Below are 12,343 nucleotides of genomic sequence, written 5' to 3'. Positions count from 1 at the left end.
CGGCACGCCAGCGGATACGCACCGTTTACATTGCATCCCTGGACAGGGGCTGTAACAGGAGTCGAGCAGGGTCTGTAGCCCTGCTGCCGCCCTCGCCCTCACGCTCTCCCAAGCAGCAGAGACACCGACTGGCGACAGCGACAGCGGCGACGGCCACGAGGCAGACGCAGCCCATGATGGAGCCTGCCGTGACCAACATTCATGAATATCAAACTCGCCAAACTCGCCAGCCGCCTTTCTCTTCACCACCCGCGACCGAATACGAAACATGACTAAGCGTCATGACTAAGCATCCCAAAGAGGAAGTTCTTTACTTCAACTTCGCGCGTCGAGCAAACGACGACGACGACAACTTCAACTTCAACTTCAACTTCAACTTCATCTGCAGCGCAGCACACGAGAGAGACAGCGCAGACGAGGTTCCCCCCCGAGAGCGCACAAGCGAGTAAGTAGGCTGGCAGAGGCGGGCATACCGACGCCCTCGCGCAAGGCTGGCTGGCAAGCCACAGGCTGGAAGTACATCTCACGTGATATATCTTTTCTCCAGTTCGCCAGCGAGGTTGGTGGCGAGACCGGAAGCGCAGAAGCGAATAATCGTCCCGAGCCGATCGAGGGAGAAGCCTTGGGAGTTCGAGGTCAAAAAAAAAGAAGGAAAAGCATAAAAGGGGACGACGGAAGATAGCGACACTAGCGGCCATGACCTTTGGTGGTGCATCCCCAAACAGAGACGAATACGAGACCGCCTAGGGTCCATCTCTCTCGGTCTCGCTCAGTCAGCAGGGCCAGTCCAACCCTTCCAGCGTCCCATCAGTCTCTTGCTCTCAAAGAAGAGGCGCAAAGTCAACTCGAAGTTGTTTGTTGGTCATGGACAGCACTGATCATACGATTTCGCGCATGGAACCACGCCGTAGATGATGGGGAAGCCATCGCAGCAGTGAGTCCGCCCGTGAACGAAGCCTTGCCATGCCCGTTTCGCTGCACCTCTCGTTTTTTTTATCAAACTGACACATCGAGTGATATGCAATGCAGCTTGCTTCCAGCGTTTCCTGCAACCGACGCTGAGCCTTCAGACGACGCTGTCGACGCCGTTAATGCTGGTGGTATTAAGAAGCTGAAGAAGACGCCGGCAAAGCGTCGAGCGCTCAGTTGCCTGCCATGTCGTAGGCACAAGCTGAAGTGCAACCGCCATGTCCCGTGCCACTCATGTATCCGCTACCGGAGAGAAGAGCAATGTCGTCTCAATCCGCCGCCATCCTCTGTCATGAGAGGCGGTGTCCCTCTACATTCACAAAGCCATATTCCGCAAGACCATACATCCGTAACCGCGCATGCGCCCGCGCCGCCCGCGCCTGTACCTGCATCCCTCCCTTTCCAACCGCTCCCTCCCCAAGTAACAGCCGCCGCACCCTTGCAAAGCAAACCACAACCACCGTACATGCTTAACTCTCGCGAAACAGACCGCACAGAAACCATCTTATCGAGAAGCGCCCGGAATGCTTTATTGGAGACTCCGCTGGCTCAGAGCTTAGCCAGCCTGCCGCAAAATATACTTGGAGTCTCAACGCTCCCTCCCTTTATACCACTCCTGCTGGCTGAACAATCTCAACGGCCTGTGGATGAAAATGAAGTCACTACCTTTTGGCGCGCACAGCTGGTCTCTATGCTTCCATTGCGGCACCAATGCGACCTGATGGTCAATTACTATATCCACGAGTTAAACTACGTTTATCACTCTGTACACGCTCCATCATTTCGGGAAGACTACGCTGCATTTTGGAATAAGGACGTCAAAGACGTCGATATAATCTGGCTATCTTTCCTATACGCTATTCTTTCTGCCAGTGCCGTGTTTATCCCGTTCCCTGATGTAAGAGCTGTCGGGCTGGACCCCGATACAATACGCAAAAAGGCTCACCTGTGGCATTGGGCCTCTAGACAGGCACTAAGTGCCGGTCACTATGAATCACGGCCTTGTTTAACACAACTAGAAACATTCCTTGTGACGCAATTATACTGGCTTTCTACCAAGAATATCGAGGCTATGAATTCGTACGTTGTTAACAACACCACTTACCCCATGTTCCATTCACTAATACCATATTACTACTATAGAGCACTCGGCCAGGCAGTTCGGAATGGACAAGCGCTAAACTTGGATAGAGATGTTTCGGGGTATAGCCCTCTAGAAACAGAAAAGCGACGGCGTATCTGGTGGGAGCTGTTCTGCTGCGATACGTATGTGAATTCCTACATATTATCTAATACCCGAATGAGAACTAACAGTAACAGTTTCCAATCCATATGCATGAGCCGAACACCGCTGATTCATTGTCCCGCCCCGAAAATTCCGTTACCCGCAAACTGCAATGATGAAGATATCACCGACTCCTTTACCGAAGGCCGACCGATTGACGAGCCCACAGAAACCAGCGCTAGCATTCTCCGAGCGGAAGTATTCTTGATCATGCGCAAACTCTTCGATAGTGGTTTTGAATACCTTTCTTCCTACGAGTATGTGCGATCAGTAGATACAGAATTAGCAAATCTCGCCCGCAACTTTCCGTGGTACTTCCAGCTCGACGAGAATGGAGAATGTGCAAACCTCCCTGAGCACCAAGACTACATACTGTGGCAATTTCACTTGCTCCATAGTTGCATTTGCATGCAGCGCATACGCATGAACCGCCCCTTCATCCACACACGCATAGGCGACTCGTGGGCCGTCTGTGCCAAAGCTGCTAATGAAGTTCTGGCCGTTTACCAAAGCATGCGTAACCCAGATGTGGAGGAGTTTCGCAAATCGCATAAGCTATTCGTGCAGTCATACCAAATATTTTCCGCTGCTGTGGCACTGGCAGGCTTTTTGCTTGTTGAACGTTCCTTTCCGGCAGATAACATCCGTCCTCTCATTGAAATGGTGATATCGGACCTAGAACTATGCACAGCCGACGCTACGATTGCTGTAAACGGAAGAAATACCCTGATCAAGATGTTGGATATGTATGACCGTCGCCAGCAGAGGGAGCCTGTTGAACCAGAGTCTCTGGTACCAGAAATATCGGTAGTGTTTGGCGGCGAGCAAACCACACGGAAATACCTGAAACGATGCGAAATCGGCTACGTTCTCAATGAAGATGGACACGCTACCCCTAGCTCAGCTAATCCTAGGGCCAGTGTAACTACCCCCAGCGCGAACACATACGGCACCAACACTCCGACATCCTACACCTATAACCCAACCAGTCAAGGTAATCAACCAACAGCAGAATTAAGTGATGTGCCTCAGGCACCTCACTATGCAGCTCCCAACCCTTCGTTCTCCGATTTTGATCCCTCAAGAGTCCAACCAAAAGCCTATATTCCACATCCTACGACAACCAATTTAAGCCTGGCAAGCACCCACACTGCTCAGCCTCTCACGAACCCCGATATTAACCAAGCTCTACCGACCACCAGCATCAACCCTAACGGAGATCTGGAACTACTCAATTGCTTCTATAGCAACCCAATCCCTCTCGACATGAGCTTTGATGGACCCTGGGACTTCTTACTCACTGATTTACCATACCAAACCTGAAAATTTGGTGTTTATATTTTCTTGATCTGGCCGTCGGCTCGATTTACTATACCCCTTATATCTTGATATTCCCCCCTTCATTTGTATCCAGGATTAGGATCATGGGAGGCGCTTGAGTGTGCATATTTTGTCTTCTTCCATTCCATTCAATTTTGGAACATGGTTATATATATTTGGTGTCAACTGTCTTTATTTCTTTGGTTGGTTGTTTCTTTTTGTATAAACATACATATAAAGTGGTTGGATGGGTTTTCCTTATGAAACTCTGGCCTGTGTGAGTTGGGAGAGGTCCTTCAGGCAGTTATGAAGACCGTCGTTCAGAAGTTAGGCTTGGTTGCTTTCTTCTCTCCTTTTCCCCCTGTTTGCATTCATTTACGGGCCTGGCAAGGTAGATACGTGAGGCCGGATATTTGATATATCTCCAGAAATCCAATCTTCTGCCTCGGAGGAAAGCATGCTTAAAGTCAATCCTGTTGTAATATCGCAATGTCTTCTTTCATCCGGGTTAAATATATGCTTGTTAAGCATGATCTGGAGGTTGCTCCTTTCCGAACTCCAGGCTTTATATGATTTCGGATGGGAGGGTTGTAGCAGTGCGGAATATCCAAGGATGTAACAGGGATCATTTTTTTTCCGCTCAATATCTATCGGTCTACTTCGAGGCATTCTTCCGCGCCTTCATTTCCGCGATCCATTTCCCTGCCATTTTGGTAGGTACAACATTAAACCGCACCAGACCATCAACGACCTCGACCTTCCCGCCGCCTAAGATCGCTAACAGCGAAACTTTCTTTCCAGGTTTGATCATTCCGCCGGCGGCAGTCTCCATGTAACAGTCCACGGAGCCGATAGTATATTCACTGTTTTTATCCCAGGGTAGTGGGAAGATGTACTCGAGGTGCTGTGCGATGGTGTCTGTTTCGGCAAATTCCTTGATGAAGTCCGACTGTGCATGCATGGGGTAGAGTAAAACGCAAGGGAACACAAGAGTGCTCTCTGGGGATAAGGGGTCAGGGGAGAGTTTCATGATTGCGTCTTCCATGTCTGGCGGCTGGGCGGTTTCTCGGACGGAAATCTCGCGTGCTGCCAGCGCTGTGCGGAGCGTGATTCGGATCTTCTCTGCTCGTTGTTGTTCCTCCCTTTTCCGCGCCGCGATCTTATCTAATTCCGCCTTTCTCGCAGCTATCCTCTTCGAAAGAGCTTGGAGGGGCTGGTTCGTCTTATCATGGTGGAGGCCTCTTACACACGCATCTTCCGCTTCCAAAACCTTGTCAAGGGCAAGGAGGGCAGCAGCGGAACGGTAGAATGCCTTGATATTCTTCGGGTTGAGCTTCAACGTAGACGCACAGTCTAACGTGGTAGATCTATAGTTTTCTGTTTCTTATCGTCAGTTGCGAGCCATCTTGTTAAGTAGTTAGTTATCGGGAATCGACTCGTGCAGCCGTACTTAGCTCCAGGTTGCATAATGCTCTATTGATGAAGCAGGCCTCTTCGATTTCTCGCAGCCGTCGTGCTTCTTCTTCGGGGTCCTCAGGCTTCTCCCAACTATCGTCTTTCATGGTCAAGATGGATATCCCCTTGGTATAGCACTCCTTTGCATCCTTCCACCGCTTCACCTTCGCAAAATCATTTCCATTTTCGCGGAATCGTTGCGCGTTATCTGCTCGTGTGCCTTCGTTCTGAAGTGCTCGGATGGCATCTAGCTGTGGATTTTCGCCTTCTGTTAATCAACCCGGGTCAGTCAGAACTTGAATACTGCTTTTCTCGACATGCTTTCCTGCTTTTGATAAGTTACCGACCAGCCTGCAGTGCCTTGTCAACGTCTGTCATGAACAGCGGGGTCTGGTTCATGAGCTCTATTATCTCGTCTGCAGTGTGCGACTTGACGGACTCCATCGCCGGTGGCATGGCCGGAAGGGCCTCGCTCCCCTTGGGCAAGGCATCTTTCTTAATCCCAAAGGGAGTTTCGCCTGATGGGAGGAAGGATGGCTCTTTCGCGGCGGGCGGCGGGGTGAAGAGAGGCGCCTTGTTGAGATCTAGGGACTCATCAAAATCGTCCGGAAGCTCTTCTATGCGGCCCATCGTTGTTTGTCTTCTTGTCTGCCCTATATAACTCTTTGTTATACCTCCCCTGACAGCCGCGCCTTATCGAACGACAGCGATGTTGAAGTGGGCGTCTTTGATGATGGAATGAATTTACTGTCGCCTTTTTTGCCTTCTTTTTGCTGCCTTTTTTTTCTTCTTCTTCTTTGAGCCGCAAAAGCAAACAAGACAAACACTTCTTATCAGATGGATTACGTTATCATTAGATCTGATACGATGAAGTTTAAATCATTACATAATAAACACTTATATTATGTAATCATGTTGTTGTTGTTGTTCAAGAAGAAGAAAAAAGGCATAAAGACGGGATTGTCTATTTGGAAACAAGGGGGGTTGCCAGGCTGGGAGAGACGGACAAAGGGTTGATGCCTTTGCTGCGCAAGATATAAACAGCCCATGGCTTCTCCTAGATCGCAGGAATAATCCATCTCCCATGCCGCGTGTCTGTCTACTGAATAAGTTAATCAAGTAGTCGACTTACCGTCTTTACCTGACATTAGCCGTGATGTTTGAGAAATACCAGCCTCCTCGCAGCTACGGCAGCAGCGGCGGTGCCTTGAGCCTCACCGGGCTGGAGAGCATGTCCGCGGCCGAAAAGACAGCACGTATCATGGCTGTAGCGAACGACATGGCAGCGTCGATAATATATATCGCCAAACAAGCCGAAGCCGGCAACCTAACCAACCGCCAGATCATCCCGATCTATAACTTCATCGACAGCATCCTGGGCCTCGAGCGCAGCCAGACGAAGAGCCTCATGAGGGAGCTGGATAAGCAAGGGTCGCAGATCGCGCTGATGGAGAAACAACACAGCAGGGACATCGAGGAGCTGACCAAGTGCGCAATGGAGACAATCACACAGATGAAGGTGAGGATCGCGCAGCTGGAGAAGAACAGCACTGCATAAACTGGTCAGTTAGTTATGTTAGCTGGTCGGCTGCTCTGTTCAGTTTGAGCTTCAAGGGCTGGATGGATGGACTGAAGGCGTGTCACATGACACCGAGAATGGGGCGTGAAGCAGCTTAGCTTTTGCCTCCCGCGACACAAAAAAAAAAAGGCAGAAGAGATGAAAGTAAGCAGAAGAGATGGAAGCAGAAGGAAGAGGAAGAACTCGTCGGGGACAAGGAAACGCTGCTGGCGGCGCGCAGGAAGTTCGTCGACAGCTGGGAATTGCAAGACGCTGGTTGGCGCGGCGAGGACGGGGCGAAGAGTTTTACCTCGGCATCTCGAGCGGCCGGCGCCCCAGAAGGAAAAACGCAGCAGAGGGAGGCAGAGGCAGAGGCAGAGACGGTGGAACCAGGTCGAAATAATATTATTCCAGTCAACCCCGTAAAAGCCATAGGTTGACCCGTAGAGCCCATGCCATGTGAATCTTGTCTGTCCGGGGCGTATAAATAATAATCGGAAGGGCCTTTTTCCACCTGTGATAGCCAGATATCTTTCCTCTGTTTCTGCTGTGCCTGTTTCTGACCAGCATTCATCATTCATCCAGCTCTCTTGTGCCTCAATATTCCATACGGCCGACAGTATGAGCAGTAAGGGAGACTTCGCCGCCGTCAGGCGTGATATCGCTGCCCAGATGAAGCAGCCTGGGTACGATGATGGAAGCGCAGGCCCTGTCTTCGTCCGGCTCGCATGGTAAGTCCGTTGTATCTCCTGTTTTTGGCTTGCTCCAGTCCTGAATCGACTGCCGACTGATATCTTCCCAGGCATTCTGCAGGCACATATGACATCGAGAGCGACACGGGAGGCTCGAACGGCGCTGGCATGCGCTACGAGGCAGAGGGAGGAGACCCAGCCAACGCCGGACTGCAGCATGGCCGCTCATTTCTCGAGCCCATCAAGGCCAAACACCCCTGGATCACATACTCCGACCTCTGGACGCTCGCCGGCGTCGTTGCCATCAAGGAGATGGGCGGCCCCGAGATAAGCTGGATGCCCGGCCGGACAGACTTCGTGGACGACTCCAAGGTGCCTCCTCGCGGCCGTCTTCCCGATGCCACCAAGGGCAGCGACCATATCCGACACATCTTCTACCGCATGGGCTTCAACGACCAGGAGATCGTGGCCCTCTCCGGCGCCCACAACCTGGGCCGCACGCACATGGACCGCAGCGGCTTCGAGGGGCCCTGGGTCAACAACCCAACCCGGTTCTCAAACCAGTACTTCCGGCTGCTCAAGAAGCTCGAGTGGAAGCCTCGCACGCTCTCGAACGGGACGAAGCAGTTCAACTACGTCGACGAGGACGTGCCTGAGGAGGAGCGCGAGGAGCCGCTCATGATGCTGCCGACGGACATGGCCCTGCTCTCGGACCCCGAGTTCGCGATGTGGGTGGACAAGTACGCCGAGGACAAGGAGCTCTTCTTCGACCACTTCTCCAAGGCCTTCCACAAGCTGATGGAGCTGGGCATCAAGCGCAACGCGCAGGGCGAGGTCATCAACACCGACAACGTCCGCGGCGGATACATCTCTGCGCCCAAGAAGAGCGACCGGCCAACCGCGCCAGACCAGGCTCCCAGGGCTCATCTATAGGGGTCCTTTCTTCTCTTAGTCTCTTTCATAGTCTTCGCTGTTGGTTTCCCGGAGTTCATGTTTTGTTCATTTAGAGGAATGTTGAGTAGTTAGAGAAAATTCGACAGCTAGAGCGGTAGAAGTTGGACTTGGTCGACATGTATATAGAGCAACTAGTAATGGAAAAGTCCCTGCAACCTCCCAGCCAGTCTTATACAACCTATATATGTCATTCCAGGATATAAAGAAGAAGAAGAATACTTGGACACGGGATGCAAATTTGGCCGCCAAGTTCGTATCACGACCAGATGCATGTGAATCGGTAACGTTTGAGATCTATCTACTTCGTACTATTTGTAGCTGCATGCTCAATGACTATCTAAAAAGTAACACCATCTGCTTCCTAGTGGTCGATAACGTATGCTTCAACTACTCTCCAGCTATCGCTCTAGGCTATGATGTGACAGTATCTAATTACCGTTCTTGTTCGGACTCATCTCTCTTCCGCTTCAGACTGTTGCTTCTGGCCGCACCAGCCCCTGTCGAGGGTGTCGAAGTATCTTCCGCTGCAGACGGCTCACCCGCACTCGTACTCGCGCCGTTGATATCCCACTGGGCCATCCATTCGTCATCTGCTAAGGTAGTATCCAGATTTGATGTTGTTGGTTGCTCTAGTTCGATACCGTTGACCTGGCCAAGGAGGTCAAGGAAGTTGTCAGGAGGCGGCAGTGGTGGCATTGCTGGGTCTGCAAACCCAAGCTCTAGGTTAGAAGAATAAAGGTTATCATTGTTCTCCATGAAATCAGTAAACGACTGGTTAGCTGTCTCGAGGTCTTCCTGAGTGAGTCCCTCTAGAGAGGCCGGTACGGTGCCCCCGTTCCCCCCTTCTATCACCTGTACTTCCGCAGGTACCGCTGGCTGCAGGCCTGCCTCATCAACTGGATTTGTCCGGTTGAGGAGTAACTGCTGGGGTTCTACTGTGAGCAAATGAAGTGATTCTTGTGGGGGGCTAGAAGCAGCCGCGAGGTTTCCAGACACTGCCGGATCTTCTGGAGGGGGTGTGTCAAGAATGACAATCGGGCTGGGGATTTCCTGTTTGACACCTGTTCGATCGTTGCTTTCTAGTGCTAGACTAGGTACATTGTTCGTCGGATGCCTAGAGTTGGCGACAGGACCAAGCCTATTGACCACTGGGTATGGATTACAAGCGGTTTCATGTATACTAGCTTGGTAGCTTTCAGCTGCCCCTGAACTTAATCCATGTCCATTTGGAATATTCTGGACAACTGAAGTATTAAATGCGGGTATCATTGCGTTATGAATATCGGGTATCAATCGGTGGCCGTTAGCCTGGTTTTTCCCAGCTAGAGCAGCACTATTCCTAGAGTGTGGATTTGAGAAAGGCGTTGTAGATGGGCTAGAGATTGGCATAACAGCTGATCTCATAAAATCATTAGTTGGCAGGCTACCAGCTAATACGGGTGATGGAGTACCGTTTGCACAGCCCGGGGTATGAAGGTTGATAGATGCCCTAACTGTAGGGCCAGAAGGGGGAATTTGATACTGTGTTGCCTGAAGTAGACCTTCGCTGTTAGCGTTAAAGGAGCTAACGTAGTTATATCTGACTGGATTGGCTTCAATTTGACCTCTTGTCTTTGGCTGGCTGGAAGCTTTGGCTGATCTTCGGGCTGTAGAGACGAGAATATTCTTTCCCTCCGGTTTTTCTGTTGCCGTTGCATTTGCTCGTGCTGCTGTCCGCTTCTCCTTCAAACGCAAAGACGTCCTACTACCGGGGGAGTTGTCGTTGCTCTTTTGTTGGTGAATAGAACTTGTAGTTCCGTTACTAGGACGTCTCGGACGAGGATTAGAGTCCTGAGATGACCGTGATACCATCGATTGAGGAGATGATGATGGCTCACTTGGTGGGTGTATGATCTTCTCGAAGAAGAGAAGCACCGGATAGCCATCAATCCACCATGAATTCGGCGCAATCTCATACTGTTCTTGCGGCTTGATACCCCCTGGAACCATTCCCGATATTTGGCTTGCATCGTAAATCTGCATTAACGGACTACCATTACGTCCTCGGTCTTTGTCAATCCATCGCACTCTATAGTGTATCACACCACGGTTATGAGTCCTGAATATGGCTCCAATGAGTGTGTATTGCTCGTTTACCACCTCACCATTGGCCTTGGCCAGCCGTACTGTTATTGCAGGAGCACAAAAGTTGAGGATTCTTATTTGCTCATGAGGCTGCATAACAATGCGAAGAGGGCTGGATTCAAATGTCCGGGGGCATCCTATTGAACATGACCCGCCACATTGTGTGCAACTAACACTCGTACTGTCCTGGAAGACCCGCTGTAGAAGAACAGATATGTCCACACCATTATCATCATTCGTTTGATAAGCTATATTAGCAACACTTTCCTGATATGGAACACTGTTCACCGGCCCCCCATGGTGACGGCAGGGCTGGTAATGGTCGGTATAACGGAGCTGAAACTGGCAGAAAGACTTGGTGAGAGCTGTCCAGACATTGGCTGCGTCCATCACCGATCTATCTACCGAGTGAGGATCTAGTTGGAAATGCTGGGTGTAGACATGCCACAGCCTCTCTTTCACCGTTGAGACGGCCTCATCTGATAACTGGCTGTTTAAACAGTCGCTCATGGCACTTATAAATGCCTTTTCGGGTGGACTTAGGACTATCAATCGTTCACGGCGGGCTCTCCTGTCGATTATGGTGGATCCAGCGTTGGTCAACAGCCCTGCAACAATAACGCAGTCGAATATATCCGAACTCCCATCATAAGACAAAGGGCCACGGCACCTGAAGGGATAGAGCTCTCCATCCGAATCAAAGGAGAGTTGGGTTTGGTTCTCAGATATCCTTAGTCTCAGATATGATAGGGTTGTTGCGCCTATGATTGGGCCGGTTACGGAAGGCCTGCTGTAGTGAAGCTGTGCTAGCGGAGCTTGCCTAGGACAATGGCTATCCAAAAGACCGTAGGCGCTTTGTGAAGTGTCCTGTCGGGGTGGGCTGCTTGCTTGGGTTGTAGCACGAGCTTTCGCGTTATCCGCTCGGCCAGGATTGGGTAGTAAATATCTTTGGCGATAGGCTTCACCCCATTGATGTCCTGTTTGTGCAGAATGAGGGAAACTGGCTGGGAAACCATGCTCTGAGCTCAGTCCTAATCTGGTTGGAACCTGAGGCATCATATGGTGTTGAGCTGTCATATAGCTCGGTTGAGATGGGAAGCTTGTTACGCCTTGATATCCACGGGGAAAGGAACCATCTCGAGCAGGAGCGGGCCATTGAGGATTGGGCAATTGGGGTGTTACGGGTGGAAGTGCAAATTCCCAGTCCGGATCCCCCCTAGGCATCCTTCTACTAAACAACGGCGGGTTGTATGATGGCCGTAACAGTCTGGGGCCTGCATCACAGTCTCGGCTAATAAAATGATGCCAATCAGCGCGATGCCTGGGGTCCTGGTTGTAAGAAATCCGTTTTAGTATCTGGAGAAGATCTTCCTTGGTTCTCCGTGGTATCTGCGGCTTTCCAGGCTTCCCCGGCTTCGCTTTCTTGTCTTTTCCGTCCTCTTTCTCCCTGTTTTCTATCCATTTGGTAAGGGAGAATCCCCATGTATGATGGTTTACTAGCTTCTTGAGTGTATCGATGTCGAGAGCCCGGTTACGTAAATGCGTGGTATCGGGAAAGCGGTATAGTTCATAGCCTGGGGGTGGAACAGCAAGTCGTTCAAAATCATAATCAGGGAAGTGTTCGTTTACTTCCGGGTAATCAGCATTAGGAGAAACTGGCCTAGCCATAACGTCAGATATTTAGTAGAAAATACTGAAGATCAAACGTACGCTAGAGCCGAATATCACCTATGTCGCAACGATGGTTTTGCATAGAATCGAGGGCTTCATGAGCAGCGAAGATTAGGATAATATATATAGAAAAAAATATAAGATAGAGAAGGCATGTATCGAAGGCGGATCCCTTCAGCTTCTAACAGTATCAAGAACATAGTCATTGTTGAGTGGAGTTCAACAATGAGCTAACAACGAGAATCCAATGAGTCGACAAATGGGCAAACTGGCGGCAACTCGGGATTAAAGGGAGGAACAGCCGCCCAGATTGGT

At 50.6% G+C, this 12,343-nt stretch overlaps 5 protein-coding genes across 5 annotated transcripts; 3 read left to right on the top strand and 2 right to left on the bottom strand.

The window, feature by feature from the left end:
• Positions 1-281: 281 nt before the first annotated feature.
• ARB_01504 (uncharacterized protein) lies at positions 282-449 on the top strand (the record flags this gene model as incomplete). Its single annotated transcript, XM_003012198.1, has 1 exon — positions 282-449. One exon carries the CDS (start codon positions 282-284, stop codon positions 447-449), a length of 168 nt encoding a protein of 55 aa, XP_003012244.1.
• Positions 450-1,018: 569 nt separating this feature from the next.
• Positions 1,019-3,577, top strand: ARB_01503 (C6 transcription factor, putative; the record flags this gene model as incomplete). The annotated part of the gene is made up of 1 exon (XM_003012197.1): positions 1,019-3,577. One exon carries the CDS (start codon positions 1,019-1,021, stop codon positions 3,575-3,577), a length of 2,559 nt encoding a protein of 852 aa, XP_003012243.1.
• Positions 3,578-4,229: 652 nt separating this feature from the next.
• ARB_01502 (uncharacterized protein) lies at positions 4,230-5,659 on the bottom strand (the record flags this gene model as incomplete). The annotated part of the gene is made up of 3 exons (XM_003012196.1): positions 4,230-4,951; positions 5,025-5,297; positions 5,377-5,659. The coding sequence occupies 3 exons, from the start codon at positions 5,657-5,659 to the stop codon at positions 4,230-4,232; spliced, it is 1,278 nt and encodes a 425-aa protein (XP_003012242.1).
• Positions 5,660-6,185: 526 nt separating this feature from the next.
• Positions 6,186-8,212, top strand: ARB_01501 (bifunctional catalase-peroxidase Cat2; the record flags this gene model as incomplete). Its single annotated transcript, XM_003012195.1, has 4 exons — positions 6,186-6,548; positions 6,707-7,022; positions 7,111-7,318; positions 7,390-8,212. The coding sequence occupies 4 exons, from the start codon at positions 6,186-6,188 to the stop codon at positions 8,210-8,212; spliced, it is 1,710 nt and encodes a 569-aa protein (XP_003012241.1).
• Positions 8,213-8,665: 453 nt separating this feature from the next.
• ARB_01500 (uncharacterized protein) lies at positions 8,666-12,025 on the bottom strand (the record flags this gene model as incomplete). Its single annotated transcript, XM_003012194.1, has 1 exon — positions 8,666-12,025. The coding sequence occupies one exon, from the start codon at positions 12,023-12,025 to the stop codon at positions 8,666-8,668; it is 3,360 nt and encodes a 1,119-aa protein (XP_003012240.1).
• Positions 12,026-12,343: the final 318 nt, after the last annotated feature.

The sequence above is a fragment of the Trichophyton benhamiae genome, assembly GCF_000151125.1.
Source record: "Trichophyton benhamiae CBS 112371 chromosome Unknown contig00178.8, whole genome shotgun sequence".
Lineage (NCBI taxonomy): Eukaryota > Fungi > Ascomycota > Eurotiomycetes > Onygenales > Arthrodermataceae > Trichophyton > Trichophyton benhamiae.
The sequence above is the reverse complement of the archived record's forward strand: the minus strand, read 5'-3'. Positions and strand labels throughout refer to the sequence as shown.